The following is a 24,622-nucleotide window of genomic DNA, read 5'->3' as shown; positions in this document are numbered from 1 at the left end:
AGAGGAAACAGTAGGGGAGAAATTCAGAGGCGAAACACATTAAAAGACACTTATTCCAAAGCAAGCAAAAATACTGTTATAAGAGAGTTAAGTCTTTTTACTTTTTTCCTCTATTTGTTTCTAATTTTACCCCATTTCCTCTCCAATTTGGAAGGCCAATTACCCAATGGCTGTTTTTGATGAACTCCCCCATCACTAGTAATACCCCCAACACTAGGAGGGTGAAGTGTAGAACGTACCTCCTTCAATACATGTGAAATCAACCATTGCCTTATTTCAAACTGCCACTAATGCAGCATCACTGGATAGCCAACATCACTTTAAGATTGACGTGGGAATAGAGCTCTATCTACCCAACCCTAATAGAGCTTAGTTCAGTCAGTCAGTCATTTTTTGCTCAATGTGCTTCAGATCTGATTTTTTTCATAGCTGTGTGAACACGCCAAATCAGATTTCTTCAAATCAGATCTGAGCCACTTCCAAATGTGGTCCTAAATCGGATACGCTTCCAATCCATGGACATGCGACATAAATGTGAACAATCAAAACAAATCAGAATTCATGCTTCTTTTTTTTTCGTTGCTTTTACGCATGCGCTATGTGCTTCTCTCTCGTACCCACACATCTCTTAATGCAGCTGTGCAGCTATAGCTGCAAAAAAAAACAGCAAAAGCAAACCGCCTGGCCTTTTTTCTCCTCCTCGACCTGAACATGTACTTCAGACCAGCTGTTTACTCTCCACTCCAGCAGAAGATGCTCCACATATGAGCTGCTAACACATTTATTTCCTTTTATAAAGCTACGAGTCATCTCTCAAATATGATGTTTTTTGTTGTGAGTGAAGAAGGCGACGTTTATACACTTTTATTCTATGTGCCCATGTGAGGCGTTTAGGAACAGATTCGTTCACATTACACACAGATATAGATCACTTACATTTGTGAATGTGAACTCAGCGATCTGAGCAAAAAATCTGATTTGAGCAATAGTGACCAAAACCTTAGGGTGCTTTCACACCTACCAAAATGTGATTAAAATGAAAGAAGTGGTCTCAGTTCGTATCTGTTGAACCATAGTTTGGTTTGTCTGCAGTGTAAACGCACTTTTGTAGGTATTTTAGACTTTTGGACCAATTACAGGAAGATGAGACAAGCTGTCATCAAGCAATATGGATGCAAAGACTTATTCTTAACTGCTGATTATTAACCCTTATACTCAAACAGAAATCAGTCGGAATCAACTCATAAAAATAATCAAAAGCAGAATCTATTGGGCTCATTCTGCTCTGTGAAGAACATGAATAAGGGTGGGGGGAGTGAAGCTGAACACCCGGAAAGGCAACTCTCTGAACTGCTGATATTCTAAAAACCAATCAGTGTCAAGTGAAGGGAGACACAGCCCAAAATGTAGCAAATCTCTTTACTGCACTAATTAAACGTCAACTTTGGTCCAAACTTTCAGTTGTGAAAACTACACCTGTAGCCCACTGGCCCACTCGAAGCCCCGCCCCTTTCTCACTTTTGACTTTCTTGACTGAATTAGGCACAATATTGGCTCTTTGTTAGCCCTCACCAGGAGGAGCTCCTCTGTTCATTTTTCAGTTCAGTTTCTGTCTTAAAATCTGACAGTCTTGGTCAGCAGTGATTTTGCATTGGAACTCTCCATTGGATACTATATTCGACAAGTCTCTTTCTTATTATTGAATCATTAACTGACAGTCTTGACACTGTATGAAGTGTGAATTTAAGTTGCGACCCACTCTTTATAGTCTCTAAATGCCTAAATGTGCAGTTTTACGGTCCTGCAAAGTGCGGCTGCCTGCTTTCTCGACTGTTGCTGATAGACTGATAGACTGTACCACAGCTCTTCTTCTTCTTCTCTTTCTGCCCTCCGGTCCCGACAGCCATCCCTGCGAGGATTCCCGTATATAACACACCCTTCGGTTATGTGTTTCTTTCCGCCGCCGCCATTGCCGTGCCCTGCAGTCATGTGGCTGCCTTCCATTTTCGGCTCCCGCTTTTCCGCCTCCTTATCAGAGTAAAGAGGAGAGAAGTCAAATTAGAATCTCCTGAGCATCCCTCCTCCCCTCCCTTCGCTTCTTCCCTTCTTCTCTTGTAGTCAGAGAAGCAGAGAAAACGACAGGGAGAAAGAGAGAGAGGAAAGAGCGAGATGGAGAGAGAGTCTGTCACTCAAAGCAGTGCAGGAAGGGTGTCTTTTGTAGCTGCCTCACCTGGAGAGGGCCGTCTGGGCCGTTGCCGGGGGCGTAGCCGTAAGACAGGAACTGCAGGTGTTAGCTCTGCCTCTCCCTGCGTTGTTATGCTTCTCCATCCCCGCGAGGCTCTCTCTGTCTCTCTCTCTCTCTCTCTCTCTCTCTCTCTCTGTATCTCTCTCTCTTTTTTTTACTCCCCGCGGCTCTCTGTTGCTCTTTTCATGTCAGTCGAGAGCACTGGCTACACAGGAAACGCAGAGTGTGCCGAGACTGGAGACGGGAGACGGGAGAGGAGTCAGGGCGAGAGTTTTAGAGGAGAGAGAGAACTACTGTGAGTCCAGAGTCCAGTTTAGATGCTGGTCTTTGAGAAACCAGCTGCTCTTAGTCAGAGCCTTGAATGTGGACAGGGCAGCCGAGCCCCAGTAAAGCCTGTGTTACACTGCTGGCTAGTGGTGGCCAGCGGTACTACTGGTGTTATGGGTTCAGTAGGTGAAGCAGTCTTGTTTTAAGCTCCCTAGAAGTTCGATTTAGGGTTTTTTTGGTTTGTTTTCTCACTTTTTCTATTAGATCCTAAGTCAAGAAGTAGACCTGATCTCTTGCTCAACAAGATACCCTTGCACTTTAAGATTTTGATATTTGATATTTGAAATCTTATCTCAGGGGGATATCACAATTTTTCTTTCTCTCTATATATATTTAAAGCACTGATTAGAAACAGAGATTGATATGCTAGTTGATATGCTCTATTTCTATTTCTATTTGTTTATGTTTTCTTGTGTTTTTATCACCCTGACTTTATCACAACTAAAGTTAAGTTAAAACTAGCGCTAGTCGAACACATCAAACAGTACTTAATTGTACCTTTTGTGGCCTAAATAATTCTGCTTTTGCAACTTCTGCCTTTTCGTATTTCAAAGGCAAGGCTTGTCTTTTGGGACGCCGCTCGCTAATGGCCACATGTTTCATCAGTTTTTCCAGGTTTTTTTTTTTTTTCCCTAGCATTATTTTGCTCATAATTGGGCTTTTTTAGGGGATATTTCATCATAGAACAAATGAAATTCAAAGACCTGAGTGTGTGTTTTTTTATGTATGTGTGTGCGTGTGCGAGCGTGTGCGCGTGTGTGGTGAAATTATAGCAGGAAGAGGGATTGGAGGATGAATTGAGAATGAGGGCTCTCTGAATGGGTGGAGTTTATGTGCTAGTGATTAATAAGAGCAGTAATAAACAAAAGGCCCAGGAGATGTTTGAGGTGCTTAATAATGCATTATGTTCATAAAAGCGCCAGCCCAGCCAATGGATCCCTACGGAGGCAGAAACCCCCACAGGGACCGTATCGGAGTGTGTGTGTGTGTGTGTGTGAGTTGGAACGAGAGAAAATGTTCATTTAAGTTGTATTGGGCTGCCTGTGTGTGTGTGTGTGTACTGCAGGCCTGTATGTATCTGGAGTTTTGAATGGAGTTTGAATGTGTGTTTAAGTAGGTTTTGGATTTTTTTAAATATATTACGTCCTTTTTGGTCAGCAGTGTTTTTTGCCTTGGAGCTTTTCTTTAGATACTATTTTTGACCAGTCTATTTCTTATTTTTGAATCATTAACACTCACCTAAACTGAGGCAAGTGAGACCTGCAGTGCTTTAAATTCTTTAAATGTTGTTCTGGGTTCTCTGTTTGTGACCTCCTGGATGAGTTGTCCATGCCCTTTTGGAATAATTTCGGTTGGCTGGCCACTTCAGAAAGGTGAGTCAGAACGAGCTTGCATGTAGCTGGAATTTTTTACGAGTTTGAATGTGTTTTAAGCAGTAGTATATATAGTAATATATATCACCCTGCTCATCAAAAGCTTGGAAACAATATTAAGATATTTAAAACAATTGAGAATGAGAGATCAGAGTTTTACGTTATCATTTGTTTGTTATGTGCCACATTTACAGCCAGAGGTTTCCTTTTTATAAGGTGATTATAAAGCAGTTGTTTTAAAAGAGGGGTATTTAAGAGGTATATTTGTGAGCATAAGCATTGTGCATTTTACCATTTTGTATATAATTTGCTAAATGCTAAATGCAGCCATGTTTAACACATAAATATGCTATATGTGCTATAATCATTAAACTATAGCAGATACTAGTAACCAATGTCTGTAGAAAACATGGACTCCATGTTCCAATCCCTTCCATCCAATAGAAATACGATATAGCAGAATAAGATTTTCTGAAGGAAAAACTGGAGTTAGATGGAAAATGGGCTGTTTTGTCACTGAAACATATGGGAATGTTTGGAGCGACATGTTATACTGCAACCAGCCAGCAGAGGCGGTAGACCTGTGGTTGCTGGGGTTCACTTCCAAAAGATATTTTGCTCTCCATGTTTTCTACAGTCCATTGCTAGGAACAATATAAAATCATTTGTGACATCTAAAGGAATTTAGGTCTCTTTAGTGGGCAGAAGAAGTGTAGCCATCGACCCAATTTCTTGGTACCCTTTCTGCCCTTACTGCTCATTCTTACACTGCTTCATTCCTCAAGAAAATACATCAAAAAGAAATTATAACATAGAGTCATGTCATGTACACGTGTACGCCAGGGTTTGTACGATCATGAAAAACCTGGAAAAGTCATGGAATTTGAAAATGACAATTTTGGTCTACAAATATTTTTGTGTTTACGAAAATCTATTTTAAGCTAACAAATACGTCAGTTTAAAGTTAATTCAGATCGCTCAGGATTTTATTTTTTAAAAATTGTGCAAAAAAAAGCTGCAAAAATTATTAAGAAGTTTAAGGTCTATGGGACTGTGGCCAACCAAGGGGAGAATAGAGAGCCAAGAGTCAAGGAAAACGTCCAGAAAGGTGCAAACTGAACGCCAGGGTCAAGGTATATCAGCGTCTGATCGCTTTCTGAGCAACCATGAGACAGAGACCCAGGATAATCCCACCTGCTGAAAGAAAAACAGAGTTGAATTTGCTAGAATGGATATTGACAAGCTGCAGAGCTTTTGGCAGAATGTTCTTTTGGTCAGATGAGGCAAAACTGTTCCAGACCATTAATGGGTAAGTCTCAGTCAGAGGTCATGGGTTTTTCAACAGGTGAAGAACTCAAACCGCACTATTACAAGTACCCATGAATAGCTTAGAATCAATAGAATCAAAGGTTCATTAGGTTCAGCATCCCATCAGTTTTGCCCATGACAATTGTGGATTCTTCTTTTTTTATGGAACGTCTCCAACAATATTGTCCAGATTTGTAAAAGCTCATTTACTATACTGACTATGACTGTCAAAAGTCATGGCCGAACAATACTTAATGTTGATCATGTCATGAAAGGAGAAGAAGGGAACAGCTTGGGAACTACCAAACTTGTATAAGTTAGAAGGTTATAATCTTAAAACTGTTGGCATATGAGTGTAAAAAATCAGATTTTTTTTTAACCTTGCGCCCAAATATTCTGGATAGGCTCTTGAATAGGCCATACAGAGGTGCTGCAGGACCCAAGTACACCTGAGCTTGAGGTCACAAACAGATGGTTCCTCTTTTGTCACGTCAGTTCAAAGAATATTTGCACAAAGTCCTGGGTATCATCAGGATATTGTTTTTGGTAAATGTGAGATGGGCCGTTGTGTTCTTTTTGGTCAGCAGTGTTTTTGTCTTGGAATTCTCCAATAGAGACCATTTTTTAACAGTCTCTTTCTTATTATTAGATAATTAACACTGACCTTGCCTGAGGCAAATGAGGCCTGCTGTTCTTTAAATGTTGTTCTGGGTTCTTTTCTGACCTCCTGGATGAGTTGTCCATGCCCCTTGGAATAATTTCGGTCGGCTGGCCACTTCTGGGAAGGTTCACCAGTGTTCCATGTTTTCTCCATGTGTGAACAATAGCTCTTACTGTGGTCTGTTAAAGTCCTATAGTTTAGAAATGACTTTGTAACCTTTTTCAATCTGACAGATGATCAATTACTTTGTTTTCCCATCTATTTTTGAATTTCGTCTGCTTCATTTTGTCAGACAGGTTCTGTTTAAGTGATTTCTTGATTCTACAGGTCTGGCAGTAATCAGGTCTGGTTGTGGTTAGAAGTGAAATTGAGCTCAGCCTTCCAAAAAGTGTGATCACAGTTTATTTATGGGGGCGTAATCACTTTTTCACAAGGGCCAGATTGGTTTGGATTGTTTTTTTTTTCCTTAATAAATGGAATTATGATTTAAAAAGTGCTTTTTATATTTACCCAAGTATTATTTGTTTATTTGTATATATTAAGGTTTGTTTGATAATCTGGAAAATGTAAGTGACAAAAAAAGACAAAAATGCAAAAACAACAGAAATCTGTAAGGGGGCAAATACTTTTTCATGCCACTGTATATATACACATACATAATAAAATATACATAAATATACTTAAATGTAACATACATATGCTGTCAGAAAATTTTCCAGAGTTGCCAATGACTTTACATGAGAATCTTACCGCAGTCCCTTTAATGCAGAGTCGCGATCGCAATATTATCATCAACAGAGTCCCTTCTCCCAGTGCCCCTCATTTTACTGTGACCTCTAAGAAGAGCGGAGTTTCATCTCGCTGGTGGCCTTCATGTAACGTGCCGATTGGAGTTCAAAAGAGCCACTTGCTCTCGCTCGCCCTTGCCGCTCGCTCGCGTCTTCTCTTTATCCTTCGACTTTTCTTTATTGAGATAGCACACCTCCAGTCATACCCACGCAGCTGTGACAGTGCATCTCTTTCAAGACTGTTTCACAGGTGATGCTTATTGATGTAAGCGCGACTCTGTCCTTCAGTCTGCTGGGGTAACAAAAGGCTTTATGAGAAAGTTTGTCTTTCAGCACACGCAGCCATAGAAACAGACACATCTTTGTCTCTCTGTGTGTGTGTGTGTCTCTTTCTCTCTCTATCTCTCTCTCTCTCTCTGGCATTCGCTCGCCCTCTCCTCTTCTACATCAAGGCGATGGCAAAGCGATTTAATATACTCGCTGAATATCAAGTGCACCGACTGAAGGCACTCCAAATAACTGGAACAAAAGAATCACCTCCTTTGTGTATTTTGCGCAAACGTTTAAGATGTCACATTTTGTTCCGGATAGCGCTGCGCTAAAGTAAAGCGTTTATGATAATGAATGTCTCCGGGATGAATTGGGATATTTTGTCAAAAGCAGAAGTCAGGAAATGTCTCTGCCCCAGTGTGGCATGCTGGGAAAAGCAGTGCAGAGGTGACTGCTTGACTGAGGTTTAACTGAGCACTACAGTATCTGTGACGGTCCCACGAAAAACTGCCTCAAAAGAGGATTTATTGGAACCAGGGGCTTCTGTATGTTCATAACTATACACAAGTGTTTATAACTATACACATTTGAACCCGGGTCTCCTGAGTGTTCATAAATATATTTAGGTGTTCATAACTACACACAAGTGATTATAGCTATACACATACAAACTCAGGACTCCTGAGTGTTTATAACTACACACAAGTGTTTATAACTATACACATTTGAACCCGGGTCTCCTGAGTGTTCATAACTATATTTAGGTGTTCATAACTACACACAAGTGATTATAGCTATACACATACAAACTCGGGACTCCTGAGTGTTCATAACTATACACAAGTGTTTATAACTATACACATTTGAACCCGGGTCTCCTGAGTGTTCATAACTATATTTAGGTGTTCATAACTACACACAAGTGATTATAGCTATACACATACAAACTCAGGACTCCTGAGTGTTCATAACTACACACAAGTGTTTATAACTATGCACATTTGAACCCGGGCCTCCTGAGTGTTCATAACTTTATTTAAGTGTTTATAACTATACACGTACAAACTCGGGACTCCTGAGCAGCCAGAGTCTGAGAGAACATAACTACCCATGCACTCTCTGGGTAGATAAATGGTATGCTTTCGCTTCCATGCTCCCGTTATGTTCCCTGCCTGCACAGGCATGTGTCACATGTACCGGAGGAGGCATGCACTTGTCCTCCTTGTGACAGGAGCATTGTATGATATAGAGGGAGTATTAGTATTAGAGTCAGCTTTTATTTTGTTTAATTTATTTATTCAGCACATTGCCGGCAGTAGCGTTGCTGCGCTGTTGTTATCAATTGATATTACTGGCCAGCCAATACATCTGTTGGTCCCTCACTTTAAAAAGAGTGTTCCATTCCTCCAGTACAGGTTTAAAAAGCTTGACTGTATATCCAGGTGGTGTACTGAAGCTGCTGTAGTGACTTGTGGTTGTTATAGTTGGTAATATCAGTTTGTCCTTCAGTTTGTCACCCATATGCACTGTAATTTCCTGCTATCTGCTGTCATAAAGTTTTTTCGTAACTCTCTATATTGCCACGAGTCAGCGTACCCACTTCAGTGCAGAGCAGTGAGAACAGATGTTGTTGGACCTTGAACAACCACTTGATATTTAAAAAAAATAAAAAGTAAAAAAGGGGGGGGGGGGTAGTGGTTTTGGAGTAGGTGTAAGAGCGAGAAAAGCAGAAAAAAAGACCCTTGAAGCACAGCCTTGTAAATTAATTTGTTCATGTTGTACGATGGGTGCACAGCTGGCCTCATTAGCATGCACACAACAAATAATTATAGCGGGGGCTTTTTTTTTTCAGCCAGCGCTGGGCTAATGGGCTTGCTGGGTTAATTATGTCAGAGCGTAATTACCAGGGGCCCTGAGAGACGCCGCACTGCCCCCCGCCGCGTCCGTACCAGCTAATGACGGTGTAGCGCTGACAGGGCCAAGACGGACCGCCCTGACACACCTGCTCCTGTTGGCATGCCATGCCACCCTCCTTGCCCGCCGCTGCATTCCTGTTCCTGTGCCGCTCCTCCGCCGTAAACTCTGCCCGACCAGGACAGAGTGCTAGCCTGCTCGACTGCAGAGGGAGACTCATCCAGCCCCCCGTGGATGCAGTATGAGCCAGAAGTTGGAAGATGTTGCATCAGGCATGCAGAACAAAGAGGCGCAATCATGGAGCGCGTTGCAGGCCTTTATTAAAAAAGGGGCTCCTAATTAGATCTGAGTGGAGGACAAATGCACAAAAGTTAGACGTTGAATGGAGTGGAGTGTTGCTTCTTAGTACAAGCATAGCCATTATGATGCGCTTTCTTTCTTCTTTCTTCTCTCTTTTTCTTTTTTTTTTTTTGTTTTCCAGGCTTTATAGTCAAAAATGTTAGGTGGGAAATTTTCACACACTTGTCTTCAAACAATAGCTGCACATACAAGAAGTAAGGAATCAACAGACAGGAAGGAACTTTGGTGGGTAGTCGTTCCAGACTGTAATGGAGTGACTTATTCGAGGTCTTCTTCGGTGACGAGTCCCAATTGCCAGTTTACACGGCCAATTGCCCAACCTACTCATTAGGACTCCCCCTATCACTAGTGATGCCCCAACACCAGGAGGGTGACACATGTGAAGTCAGCCACCACCTCTTTTCGAACTGCTGCTGATGCAGCATTGCCGAGTAGCATCACAGAGCAGTGCTCGGAGGAAATGGCAGTGACTCGGTTCTGATACATCAGCTCACAGATGCCTTGTGCTGACCGACATCACCCTTTGGAGTGATGTGGGGAGAGAGCGCCATCTATCCACCCAGAGAATGCAAGAGAGGTCAGTTGTGCTCTCTCAGGGCTCCAATAGTCAATGGCAAACTACCTGACCAGGATTCAAACAGGCGATCTCTTGATAATAGTGATCACTTAGAGCCCTGGTCTTACCTTTTCTGAATGCACATTCGGGTGCATCTATCTATCTATTTTATCACTCCCAGTGCATAGCTAGCTTCTAGAGACGTCTGTTGGCTAATACATCATGCAGTATCTGGGAATCGCATGTCCTTATTCTCCTAGTGTCGGGAGCATTGCCTGTTATAAGGGGGGTTCTAGTGATTGGATGGGTTAAATGACTCTAAAATATTGAGCTAAATCAGCCTGAAAAAACATGATAGCCCAGTCAAAGTGCAGAAAATCAGTGTTCAGATCTGGAGCAGGAACACAGTCAGTGTAAAATATGAAAAAATAATATATATTATTACCTGTTTCTGGTGCCGCACACGTCAGGTAATTTGATCTGTTCTGTCATCGCAGCCATTACCCATGTGTTTATCAAAGATTGTGATGCCAATAATAATGTAATGAATTGTGCAACCCTGGATAAACGCCATGCAGTGTCAGAAATCATGTAAGCAAGTCTATTTGATGCCAGAGCACAGTGTGATTTAAGGCTAGCAGTTTGCATGACGCTAATGCTTGCTGATAGGGTATATGGGTGTACTGTATGTCTGTGAGCTCTATTAGCCTCATTGCTCCGGTGCCAAGGTAAAGAAGCCAACATCAGACACAAAATGTGTCTTGTCTGATTGAATATATGGAAGGAATATTGGTTGTATATATATTTTTTTTTACGCAAAAGCATCTCCTTAAATGTGAATCGTGTTTTATTTCTGCTGTTTCTAGATTGTTGTGCATGGCTGCCTCTTGTTGTTTTAGCTGTAAGTGTTTTTTCTCCCTCCATTCATAATCAGACAAAGGTCATGCTGATAAAGGCAATTGAGCTTGACCGCTCAAGGAGAACGGTGATGGGCACACGCCAAGGCTGGAAATAACGGCGCGAGAACGTCGCCCTGACAGCTTCTTATTCATCACAACACCCTCCAGTCCTTCCTCTCACATACAAAACCGGACCTTTTGACACGCGTGCATATGATATATTGTGATTTTTTTTTCTATGATTTATCGCTTTCCATAGGGGCCTTGTGTTGTTATTAGTTACCGAGACCCCGGGGCACGCATGTAATCAGGCGTAATGAAGTTAGGGGCTGGTTTAAAAATGGACAGCGCACTTACATGGACAATAAAAGGACAAACTCATTAAAGGTAATCGCCGGTCTGCTGTGTCCTACTTCAGCGAGGAGGGACGGGCCTGCCGGAGACACACTTGCTAAGAAGTCATTAGTGTGCGTAATTAAGCCACCCAATGATTAGATGTGATAGAATAGGTTTGACGCTCTCGAATAGTTTGCGTAATCAACGTGAATAAACTTTGAGGGAGGGAGGGATATTGACATTTTAGATAACTGTTTCTTGCTCGCACCAAACTGTATTAGTGGACGGTAATGGATGGCAAATGAAGCAAGTTAGTGATTCCTTTTTTTATGAGGTTTATGAAAGATTCTGTAGAATATCAGAGCATTTAAAGATTACATGTGAGTGTGTGGGTATAAGAACTTGTTCATAACTTGTGTTGATACAATGTGGACATTGTGGACACGCCACAAACAGAGTCGCTTGAGGTATGCTAAAGCTAATTTGGACAAGCCAGCTTCATTTTGGAATAGGGTGCTGTGGACTGATGAAATTAAATTTGGGTTATTTGGTGGAAAAAGAACACAGCATTCCAAGACAAACACTTAAAGCTACCCACAGAAAAATTTGGTGGTGGTTCCATCATGCTGTGGGGCTGTGTGGCCAGTGCTAAGGGTCGCATAGATTCTAGTCAATATCAGCAGATTCTTGAGAACAATTTTCAAGAATCAGTGAGAAAAGACCTGAATATAATTGAAAATCTGTGGTGTTATTTTAAGGCAGGCTGTTATGCTCGGAAACCATCAAACCTGACTGAACTAGAGATGTTTTGTAAAGAAGAATGGTCCAAAATACCTTTAACCAGAAGCCAGACTCTCATTGGAAGCTATAGGAAGTGTTTAGAGGCTGTTATTCCTAAAAAAAAAAAAAAAAGGAGGATCTACTAAATACAAATGTAATTTTCTGTTGGGTTGGCCAGATTAAAAAAATTAAAGAATTATTGCACACTTCTGTAAATAACTTCTAAATATTACTGTGTTTATCTGCTGTATGATATATTTAACTGAAATTGCTGATCTGAACAACCAATGGAAAATCTTGAAAATTATCAGGGGTGCCCAAACTTTATTCATACCACTTTAATTACTTTAAATTGCTGTAAAGTTGACAAACCTCAATTTTGCCTGTCTAATCTTATTCCTATCATTGAATAAAGTGTGCAGTGCTGATAATATCCACTACTCTGTGATGGTCTATACGGATATTGTCTGGGTGGTTGTGTTTTGAGAAAAGAAAGAAAATACTTTTCATATTCAACACAAGCTTTTATTAATTTTTTAAATGCAATAAACTTGCCAAACATTCAGTAGTACTGTATTATTAAGACTATGAGGCGCACCTGATTATACGGCGCATTAAGTGACACTAGTATGAATGCAGACTTGAAGTGAACAATGGTGTCACCATTTTTCCCTTCTAACTCAGCAGGTCTCGCTGCTGTGAGGGTACCTCAGTAAACAAAACTGTAATTCCTGCCAAAACATTTTCTTTCAAAGTCAAATGAGCACTGTATGTTAATCTACACAGATTTCTCTCATTAAAACATGTTTATTTGGGTGATTAAAGTGCTTCAGTTTATTTACAGTAAGCTTAGAGTTCAAGTATTTTGTTCAAGGGTGAGCACTAGCCCCGGTTAGCAGCGCTAGCGAGCTGCGGTTAGCAGTGCTTAGCCAGCCCCGGTTAGCAGTGCTAGTGAGCTGCGGTTAGCAGTGCTTAGCCAGCCCCGGTTAGCAGCACTAGTCAGCTGCAGTTAGCAGTGCTTAGCCAGCCCCGGTTAGCAGCACTAGTCAGCTGCAGTTAGCAGTGCTTAGCCAGCCCCGGTTAGCAGCACTAGTCAGCTGCAGTTAGCCGTGCTTAGCCAGCCCCGGTTAGCAGCACTAGTCAGCTGCAGTTAGCCGTGCTTAGCCAGCCCCGGTTAGCAGCACTAGTCAGCTGCAGTTAGCCGTGCTTAGCCAGCCCCGGTTAGCAGCGCTAACCAGCTGCAGTTAGCAGTGCTTAGCCAGCCCTGGTTAGCAGCGCTAGTGAGCTGCAGTTAGCAGTGCTTAGCCAGCCCTGTTTGCAGCACTTGGCCAGTGCCAGTTAGCAGCACTAGCCAGCCGCAGATAAAGCTAGTAAATGTCACCTAATAGCGGTAGACTGAGGAACCCTGAGTGTTCCGATAACCCAGGGAACTGTCATCTAGCAGTTTGTCCCATTTAGCTTCTTTTAACACAGTAAACACGCAGACTACAATCCAAAATACTCACCTCTGAACGGAGAAAGAGCTAGCACTGTGGTTAGCGGCTAATGCTAATGCTGCTTCACTCAGCCTCAGCGCTGGAGAAGCTTCACTGAAACTCCTGTATAATGCTGTACTTCAGTAGAGTGGCTTTACTGCTCCTTAATACCTGACTGGTAGAATTCATAAATAAGGTGCAATGAATTATAAGGCACACTGTCCCAAATTTTTGGGAAAATTAAAGAATTTTATAGTCCGAAAAATATGGTATTATTTTTACCATAGTTGTCAAATGTGCAGCATTCTTTAGCTTCTGTGAGACATCATTAAAAACAATCCTAAAAAAACAATGCAATTCAGTCAGTGCTAAATCCATGTACTTGGATGTAATTTCACCTGGTTGGCTTTACATGTATACATGTATCCATAGCACCGGTCAGTGGCTGTACCCCACAATAACAGTTATACACGGCGGGTGTGTTTGAGAGTGTGTGCACACCGGCTCGGAGCTTGCAGATCTCTGGCCTTGGGGGAGAAACTTGTTGCCATGGAGGATTAAGTGTGTGTGCGCATCTTCAGCTTGATATCGAACACAGCGAGAGCTTCTAAACTGTTGCCCGGCCTGGAGGCTGCAGCCAAATTCTAACACATCTTTAAGAGTGCAGTCATCAATACAGCGTGATCAGTTATTTATTTATTTATGTCTGTTTGTTTATGCTAAAGTTTATGTATTTGTTTGTTGTGTGGCCAAAAACTGACAATACATTTCACCTAAAAAACTAATTTAAAGCATATGTGACTATCTCATCCAGTGTTCTGTGCTGAGAATAAAAACACAGTTAAAGTGCGTCTATTCTGACAGCTTTTATGGGTTCATTTGCGCTATAGTGCAAATATAAACACGACAGTGCAAAATGGTGAAGACTTGCTGATTGCATAACTCACTATATAACCGAAAAACACATGTTCCAAACTTTTGACAGACAGTAAAAAGTTCAATTTCGCCTTAAAAAAACGTAATTTCATAATGTTATGCTATTATTGTATTATATTAAATCAGTGGCATAAAATGAATTGAAAGCAGTGGTTTCACTTGACAAAAAAAATAAACAGATTAATCACAATTAGTCACTAGTTAAAATGCTTGTACTTCTATATAAAATAAATGTGAAGTGTGGCTTGCAAACTGGCTACAGTTAATTCTATTGTAATATCTATTATGATTTCTTTAATTAGGATCTCATAATCTGCTGAGTAAAGGTTTCAAGGAGAGATTTATCATTGAACATGATGAAGCTTGGATATGGAAGCTTTAATGGAAGAGGGAAGAGTGTTAGAATTAAGTAATAATACCACAGTCCCATTATCACTGTTTATTGAAAAAATTTAAAGAGTTAAAGAGGATGATAAAATATTATTTGTTTGGTTATAAACACTCTGTGAGTTAAAACAGTTCCATTGCTGCTCTGTTTGTAGCTGTGTTGTTTGGTTTGTAAGTGCTGCGTCGTTGCTAGGTTTCCTGTATGTGGTGGAGTAATACTGTACAAGGAGAGCTTCGGTTACAGTGCATTACCGGCTGATAATGGCACTCTTTGCCAATCACATTGCAGGGTCGGAAGTAACTGTGGTATAATGAGTGTTAATTATGAGATTTAATATAACAAAAATGAACTTGATTCACGTGACATTTCTAGTCTTAACATGACAATAATATATATTTTATTGCTATTATTTCTGGGAGGATATATGATCTTAATAAAATAAATAAATAAAAGTTTTTTGTGACAGGCCTAGTTTGTTGGTTTATTTGAAGAATAAAGAAAAGACGCTTGTGTTTATTTTTTTTTATTATTGCTTTCACTGTCTGAACTCAAATCCAGCTCAGCTGACGCTAGAATTTCTCAAGAAATGTCGATCACGTCACGTTTTACACAGCAGCTTTGCTTTCTGAGCTTTTCTCCTGGGGCCATTTAGGCCTTTTTTCCGAGGATGTGCGCGTGCTGCTCTCAGCGTTTTATTACATATGGTTGAAGATGCGTAATGAAAACTGTATCTTCAAGTGCTTGAATAGAACTGATTGCTTCAGCTATACGTGCGTTCACCTACACACCGCCGCTTCACCTCCTCAGTGTATGGTGCTGATTGATAATCACGGCCGGTTTGTCTCCACACTGGAGAATAGTCCTGATGCGTTTGATCATTAGCTCTTTAAAGGCGGGCTGGTAAAGGCACTGGGAGGATTGTGGGTTTGTGTGGAGAACAGTGCTGTTTTAAGTCATCCTCTTTGTGTAAGAGAGAGTTACACTACTCTTAAGTGCAGGGTCCCATGTGACTGACGCAATCTCTTCTGCACTGTTGTAACAATACAAACTCACACACACACACACACTCACACACACACATACACACACATACATACACGTCATATTTTATGCTGCTACTTTTATGTCTTTTTTGTCACTATTTTATAAGCAAAGCTTTTTGAGCGTTTTGAGCTACTTGCTATCACCACCTCTCTGTTTCTGTCTCTGTTTGTAACATTTAAGTCAGTTATTTTATATTTTATATTCTTCTCCTTACAATAAAGCATATCTTCCCTCTACAGCTGATCCATCTTTTTATTAACTTTAATAATAATGAGTTCTCACTAGAAGTGACTTTCTCATCAGTTTAACACACATCAGAGTGAGGAAGACACACATACATACTTTAAATACAAAATCTGAAAGAAATGACCTTAATAAATGTACATAACTATTTTAATACAGTAAATAAACTTAATGCCTGAATTAAAAAGCAATTTTAAGTAATTTTAAAGTAAGAAATGTATATATTTTAACTGAATAAATGTAATATATGTAATGTATATGTATGTAATAAATACAAAACCTTTGAGAAATAAACTTCACACACAAATATTAACGTTTTAAGAGAATAAACTTTATTCTTTAGTCTTTATTCTAACTTACACATTACAGAAATTAAATGCTTGTAATGTAAAATCTAAAAAAAAACAATTAGTTATATACTTTAAAAAATAGTAGTTATAAAGAAATGCATTTTACTTAAAAAAAATCCAAAAATAGTCAATTTAAAAGTAAAATATTAACTTTAAAAGAAAAGTATAAAGAATGTTTGTCATAAATACTGGTTTAAGAGAATAAACTTATATGCTTATGAAATAAGCATAAATAATAACATTTGACAGAATTTAACAACTGAACTAATATTTGTAATAACTACTAAAGTTTTAAACCAATAAACTAAACACATATTGCAAATATTAAAGTATAAAATAAATTAAATACTTTTAATAATTTTTTTTTTTAAAAGTTTTAAAGGAATACATTATTTAAAATACTAATTTTAAATAAATAAATAATATAAATATTAAAGTTTGTAAATGTTAACTTAATTTTAATGAAGTTTGATTGAAATCAATTTATCAAGTGTTATACATATTAAAGTTTTTTAAAAATATATCAATTAAACCAGTGCCTGTAATAAAAAATAAAAAAAAATTGAAAATAAAAAAATAAAACCAGTGATGAATACAGATGTTTGTGAGAAATTAAAACAATAACACAGTGTAAAGTTTGATAATAAAGCATGTTAGTAAAGAGCACATCAAACACGTAAACACAGTATATCTGTAATAATGTGGAGTGCTTTACGTCACTGAACTGAACTGAGGATTTCGTCAGTGACCCGCCGTGTGAAAGTGAAAGTGGCAGTATATCTGGAAGCTGTCCTGTGCCTGAGAGGGATGCTGGGAAGGGAAAGGAAAGGAAGGGAAAGTGGGGGCTGCCTTTAGCTTCAGGTTCAGAGTGTGTAGCTGGGAAGTGGGTTGGGGAAGTAGATCCGGACCCCCGCTGTGGCCCTGAAAGGAGAGATGATAAAACAGTTGATATCCTTCTCTTCCTTCTGTTTCTTTGTCTTTTACTGTTTCAGTTTAGAAAGGTGTTCACTGCTGAGCCCTTCTGCATGTGTCTGTGCATGTGTGTGTGTGTGTATATGTGTCTATATAAGAGCAAGTGTGAAGTGGTACAGACACAGACAGAGTCAGACACAGTCACACACACACACACGCAGTCACACACTCTCCTCGTGCCAGCTCTGCTCCGCTCCCCTGAGCCCGACTCTCTCTCTCTCTCTGTCTCTCTGACTCTCTGAGCATTCAGTAGTGGAAGTCACCTCCTCTGCTTTTCTCTCGTAAAGCAGGTGAACAACAGGAGGAGCGGCACTCCTCTCAGCGGCGCACAGCGGCCTCAACTTTTTCCCCCCTCTCTCTTCTTTTTTTTCTCCAGGAGGGGAAGAAAGGCAAGAGAGGAAGATTAAAAACAGCCGTGTGATGTGGAGAGCTGAGCCGCCCCCTGAGAATTCCTGGCATAATAATTTAAATGATCAAATGATCCAGAGGAGACTTGTTAGCGCAGAAACAGCCTCCTAGTTGGCCCCATGGGCCTCACGCTGAGCCACATGCATTGCAAAACAGCTCCTCTGTTGTGCTAAAGAATCTCAACGTTTTTTTTTTTTTTTCTCTTTTTTTTTTTTTACCAAACTACTTCTTTTTCGGTGACTTCTTTTTTTTTCACCTCTTCTACATTGTTGGATTTGTCTAGATAAGTATTTGGGAGCAACTTGAGGAGCCGAGGTTGGTGGTTGCTAATGGAGGCGGCTTTGTGTGAAGAGTTCTTCTTATTTCGGGTTTCTGTGTGTTGAACTCGCGCTTTGAGAGGAGGAGGAGGAGGAGGAGGAATCATTAGAGCATCTGAAATGAAACTTAACCAATTTCACATATGAGTGAAGAGGCGGACTCTATAGCCGTACAGCTATTACTGTTTACTAACACCCATACTATCTCCCTTTTTTCCTTTTTCTCTCTCCCTGTGTGTGTGTGTGTGTGTGTGTGTGTTTTGTATCAGACCCGGCTCCAGTCCTCGAAGCCTCCCACTCTCTAGAAGAACGCCTGACGGAGCTGCAGAGCTCCGCCCCCGACAGCGAGGCCCTGGTCAGGGAAATTTCAGGCCACTGGAGGAGACACCTGGAGTGCCTTAACAACGCAGGTCAGTGCCCAGATTCAGATCCCACCAAGCTCACAAGAGATCCCAGATAACAAACCTGTGTGGGGCCTGTATGTGTTTCCACAGGTTATATTTTGGCCCCACATACAGCTCTAGAAAAAAATAGGACCACTTATAAAAATTATGAGTTTTTTTTTTTTTTTTTACCAAATTAAAAACCTCTGGAATATAATCAAGAGTAAAATAGATGATCACAAGCCTTTAAACCAAGCTGAACTGCTTGAATTTTTGCACCAAGAGTGGCATAAAGTTATCCAAAAGCAGTGTGCAAGACTGGTGGAGGGGAGCATGCCAAGATGCATGAAAACTGTGATTAAAAAACAGGGATATTCCACCAAATATTGATTTCTGATCTCTTAAAACTTAATGAATATGAACTTGTTTTCTTTGTATTATTTGAGGTCTGAAAGTATATATATTGTGTTGTATGTTTGCCTTTGGACTCCCACAGAAAGCATAAACGAAAGCCCATTATCCGTAGAGAGAGTAGAGTTACCAGAACGGCCGCCCCATATGATGACCCCAAACAGCACACCGAGCCTCCAAGACGACGGCTCGCCCCCCCACAACCACCAAGGCCTGGACGAAAGGTATGAAAATCTGCTCAAAAGAGAACAAATTCATAGAATTGTCTCGCGCTCGCTTTTAAAATGTCTAGTTGTGGTCTCTAGTATTAATGAATGCCATGTGAGCTCTTTTATTTTCTAAAAGAAAAAGTGCTCCAGTGATCCTGTATAACCGTGCTTTAGTCCAGTAGAGGAGTGGGCAGGGAGGAGCTATAAGATTTCAGCTCTTGCTCATGAATATTTATACATGCAAACATATCGCCTCTGATTGGCTAACAGCACTGCGACACAAGGCGACAGCGAGACACACAACAGTTTTACATTTTAAAATAGTATAAAATACATTTTTATACTAATAAGAGTATTTGCAATGTCGTATGTTACTTTACAACATGTGTAATTCCCTGCTAAGTGCAGTTCATCCACTGACCTAGTCTTAGAGTCTCTGTGAAACATGAAATCCACTGGAGATCCTATGTAAACCTATGTAAACACATGGAGGTGGTTAGTCCAGGCCCAGAAATTAAAACAAAAAACACCCAAAGGTTTTGTTGGCTGAGCTGCAGCAGAGCTGCCCAGGCAGTTGAAACAAAACCCCGGGGTGGATTTCCATAGTCAAATTCGAACCGTTTGTTCCTCCTTTGAAGCTCAGAATTACTGGGTAAAGCATATAACACTGATGTGTTATTTGCACAAATAACGCAGGAACAAACTTGCTATGCTGTTCCTAGCGGTGTTAGCTTCTATCTGACGAGACAGTGTCGCAGCCTGTCTTCAGTTCTGCCTGTGGGCGGTCACAAGCCAAGGTGGGCGGGGCCATGAATACTAATTCACGAATTGACATAGACACTGTGCTTTTCCTGATCGACTCGTTTATCTGAACTTTATTAAAATTTTCTTTTACAATCTACTGCAGAAAATTGAGGTTGAGGAACAGTTTCATGTGCAGCATCCATATACAACTCAGAGAGATCTATTGTATTTCATAAAGAACAAGAAAAAATGGATTTTAGAGGAAAGAAACCTTTAAAACTCAAAGCAGTTTAGATGTCTTATGTTACAATTCTAGAAGTCGACACCTGCATTGTGCAAGTCAGCACAATCTTTGGCGTTTCAAACCCTTTTAGAATTTTAAAAGACAGCTGATGTGTTGCGAGCGTTTTTATTTCTCAGTGTGACGTGTTCTAGCAGTTGGTGCTGTACTCTTTGTCTCCTCAGGGAAGCAGACGATGCCGACACCACGCTCTCTGCCAGGCTGGCCCATGCTGAGAACAGGATCAAATCTCTCCAGTCATGTTAGTATCAATTCAGACTGTACAGTACATGTCTTAGTATTGGTGTTAGGTCAAATGTAAGGTATTGACTATGTTCTCTATATATGTGTTTGTTCACAGCATTGAATAAAGCCCAGGTAGAGCTTCGAGAGATGAGGTGCAAATACGACAAAGACATGGCTGCCAAGTAAGCCTTTTTTATTATAGATTAAATGTTTTAACCTGTTTTACAACCATGTTAATGCTGTTTGTTTGTTTATGTGTGTGCTGTTGCTACATATTTTTACACACAGCAGCTGGGTTTGGGATGAGGGTCTGATGGTCATGATGGTCTGTGTTCCACTGCTGTATCAGTGGAGGTTGAGTAAGAGTAGGAGAGTCAGAATTAGTATCTGAGCTCAGGAGAAAAAATCCGTGTATCATTCGTTCATTTGATATTCAATTGAGAATCAAAATCGGAAAATTAAAAAACCAATTCGTTTTTTCGTTTTTTCGTTTTTGAATATAATACCAAAAAACGAATAACGGCTTGTATTATGTATTTTTATTTGGTTATCCAAACAAAAATTGGAAATTTAAAAAACGGACCAGGAGCCGAATTTGGTCCGTTTGAGGATGGAGAGTTTTATCTTGTTCAGAGGAACTAAACGCGTTGCAGTGAAAGAAGACGATATGACAACAGAAAAAATCGGCAGGATCTTTCAGGTGAAACTCTCCATCCTCAACTCCATCCAAAGCCTACAGCAATACAGACTGTGTAGATAACACTGCAGTGAACTCCCGCGCAACAGAAACCCACCAAGAATAAACAAATCAGTAACTTCCGGGGCACACAAATGGGTCAAGTTCAAAATCAAAATCAAATTCGGCTCCTGGTCCGTTTTTTAAATTTCCAATTTTTGTTTGGATAACCAAATAAAAATACAAAATACAAGCCGTTATTCGTTTTTTGGTATTATATTCAAAAACGAAAAACGAAAAAACGAATTGGTTTTTTAATTTTCCGATTTTGATTCTCAATTGAATATCAAATGAACGAATGATACACGGATTCAGGAGCCGAATTTGATTTTGATTTTGATTGCCATCAGCTCCAGGAAATACAGCTACGTTGTTGTCATCAGTGATGTAGACACTGGGACCGTGTACCTTTTCAAATGAAAACAGTGAGGGAAGAAGTTTACTACACCATGTATAGACTAACCAGCTAGCTAGCTAGGTTAGTTAGCCAGCTAGTCACGTATATAAAAAAGTATGTAGGCGGCAATTCACAGAATAACATTAACTAAATATGACATTTAGCTACGGAACGTTAGACAAACACCTGAAAGATCCTGCCGATTTTTTCTGTTGTCATATCGTCTTCTTTCACTGCAACGCGTTTAGTTCCTCTGAACAAGATAAAACTCTCCATCCTCAACTCCATCCAAAGCCTACAGCAATACAGACTGTGTAGATAACACTGCAGTGAACTCCCGCGCAACAGAAACCCACCAAGAATAAACAAATCAGTAACTTCCGGGGCACACAAATGGGTCAAGTTCAAAATCAAAATCAAATTCGGCTCCTGGTCCGTTTTTTAAATTTCCAATTTTTGTTTGGATAACCAAATAAAAATACAAAATACAAGCCGTTATTCGTTTTTTGGTATTATATTCAAAAACGAAAAAACGAATTGTTTTTTTAATTTTCCGATTTTGATTCTCAATTGAATATCAAATGAACGAATGATACACGGATTAGAAAAGCTTACTGTTCACAGAGTTTCAGTGTCTTTTTATCCATGCCTAAATTAATTAGTACAAGCAAGTACAAGAGTGTGTTTCTGACACTCCACCCTCTTATTGCAAGTGGTGTAGCAGTGGTCCACAGCAGTAGCTCTAAACTGCTTATGCTGGAGATTGGTTCAGGACCATGGAGAGCGCCATCATCTCCGATGTGCCTCATATGTTGCCTTCTTGCTGTGGTGCCAAAAAATAAAAATAAGAGTTAAATAAAAGTTTCTTTGATTTTACCACATTGAAAACCTCTGGAATATAATCAAGAGGAAGATGGATGATCACAAGCCATCAAACCAAGCTGAACTCCTTGAATTTTTGCACCAGGAGTAAAGGCATAAACTTATCCAAAAGCAGTGTGTAAGACTGGTGGAGGAGAACATGCCAATATGCATGAAAACTGTCATTAAAAACCAGGCTTATTTCACCAAATATTGGCTTCTGAACTCTTAAAACTTTATAAATATGAACTTGTTTTCTTTGCATTATTTGAGGTCTGAAAGCTCTGCTTCTCTTTTGTTATTTCAGCCATTTCTCATTTTCTGCAAATAAATGCTCTAAATTAGAATATTTTTATTTGGAATTTGGGAGAAATGTTGTCTGTAGTTTATAGAATAAAACAACAATGTTAATTTTACTCAAACATATACCTATACATAGCAAAATCAGAGAAAAACTGATTAGACCTAACTTGTAAGATCCTAAACCTTACCATGGTTCTAATTCTAATCCTGAAGTAATAATAAGTATAATCGATTGTGTAAAATGGCTACAGGAGTCCAATTTTTTTTCCAAACAACGAGTTTTCTGCCCCGCTCGCACCTCCCAAGACGTAAAGCGTCTCACATGTGGGTTGCCAGATTGACACATCAGTGAATATTTAAGTTCAATGTTCTAAATCTCTGTCTCTATTACGTTAGTGGTGGCGATAAATTACCCAGCTATTGTTAGCAACCTTACTGAAGCTCAGTGATTACCTGCTGAGCAGAAAAATAGCTTCCTCGTCTGTTTCCATGGCTGCAGCAAATTGTTTGCAAGCTGTTGTCTATACCTGGCAAGCCTGAGTGAGGAAATGGGACTTGTGAATGGCAACAGGCAACAGGCCACAGATTTCTGGAACATCTTAATTTAAAAAATATCTAAGGCTCTGCTATCAAGAACTGCTAGTGCTTAAACTCATGTTTTCAAGTAACTACAGAAGATATATTTCTTACTGGTTTTTATAACATTAACATATAATATTATATCTTACTTATATAACCTAACACATAGGTTGTTAACAATTATTAAGGTAATGCAGTACATGGATAAATGTATTAGAACATTTATTAACTCATAAAGACACTATGGCCCAAGAATCACATGTTTAAATCCTGGCTCATGTTGCCTTGGAATCAGCAGCCAGAGCCTGCACAATTGGCTATGCTCTATCTGGGTAGGTAAATGGTGCCATCTCTTCACTCATTCCTACCATAGTAATGCTGACCAACACAGGAGTCTGTTAGCTCTTGCACCGCAGGTGGGGATCCAGTGCTTTCTTCACAACATGTTGGTTTAAGCTGCTTTTGTTAGCATATGTTTCTCTAATATCAAAGCTATCTTACTACCCCACCTCATCCCCAACTCCTGAACTCAACCTTCTAGCTCACATTTGAGCATCATCATTCAAGAGATCACAGTTCAACAATGCTGGGAGCTTTAAACGCTTCTAGCTCACACTCACCATTAGGCAGCAGGGTGCAAGTAGGTTTATGTTTTCTGCTCCAGAGAGTCTCTCGCTATATTGTTCCTTCCCTGGTGTTTTCCTGTCATACCGTCCTTTTCTGTCAACCTACTTTATGTCCTCAAATGCAACAGTTCCCTGTCCTGGTCCAGGAGCAGCTCTGCCTCGCACATGTTCATGTTTTTGCTGCTCTGAATACCTGCTTAAGCTTGAAAAGAGCTTTTTAATTATCTGATTAGAACAGTCAAATACTGTATAAAAAAATTCCTTATGAAAATAACCAAATTTTGGGAGGGGAAACAGCCTGAAGCCCCTCTTTCCGATCTTACATCCTATAAATTCGATCTACGTTTCTGACGTGTTTATGATCAGCAACACTTTGCAGCCCTATGTCGCCCTGTCTACTTCCTTTAACACTTTAACTCTGCTATCTCTCCCCCCGACTTATCAGGGTTGGGGGCTGGCTTCCTTTTTCAGTCAGAAGCTGCCTGTCATGTAGTTTGCCATCAGCTGCGGGAGCCCTGAGAGAGCACAATTGGCCTTGCTCTCTTTGGGTGGGTAGATGACGCTCCCTTCCCACATCACTCCAAAGGGTGATGTCGCTCAGCACAAGGCACCTGTGAGCTGATATATTGAAACCGTCAAGGGCTTTACATGTATCGAAGGAGGCATGTGCTAGTCTTCACCCTCCTGGTTTTGGGGCATCACTAGTGATAGGGAGAGTCTTAATGAGTGGGTTGGGTAATTGGCCTTGTAAATTAGGGAGAGAATGGGAACAAAAAATTGAAAATAAATTTAAAATAAACAATCAGAAGCTGCCTAAACTCCAGCTCTAAAGGTTTTTGAGACCTCTTGCCCATCTCTTCAGTCTCCTGACAAATAATAACAAGCTGGTGGCATCTT

At 40.1% G+C, this 24,622-nt stretch overlaps 1 protein-coding gene across 2 annotated transcripts in view; it reads left to right on the top strand.

Annotated features, from left to right (window-relative positions):
• The window catches only part of cux2b (cut-like homeobox 2b), a 200,382-nt gene that overhangs the window by 145,972 nt on the left and 29,788 nt on the right, over positions 1-24,622 (top strand). For both annotated transcript variants that reach the window (XM_007247184.3, XM_015605300.3), the window contains exons 5-8: positions 18,220-18,360; positions 18,830-18,968; positions 20,163-20,239; positions 20,339-20,405. In XM_007247184.3, coding sequence (XP_007247246.3) covers positions 18,220-18,360; positions 18,830-18,968; positions 20,163-20,239; positions 20,339-20,405 — 424 coding nt within the window. The remainder of the gene's footprint in view (positions 1-18,219; positions 18,361-18,829; positions 18,969-20,162; positions 20,240-20,338; positions 20,406-24,622) is intronic.

The sequence above is a fragment of the Astyanax mexicanus genome, chromosome 12 (assembly GCF_023375975.1).
Source record: "Astyanax mexicanus isolate ESR-SI-001 chromosome 12, AstMex3_surface, whole genome shotgun sequence".
Lineage (NCBI taxonomy): Eukaryota > Metazoa > Chordata > Actinopteri > Characiformes > Acestrorhamphidae > Astyanax > Astyanax mexicanus.
The sequence above is the reverse complement of the archived record's forward strand: the minus strand, read 5'-3'. Positions and strand labels throughout refer to the sequence as shown.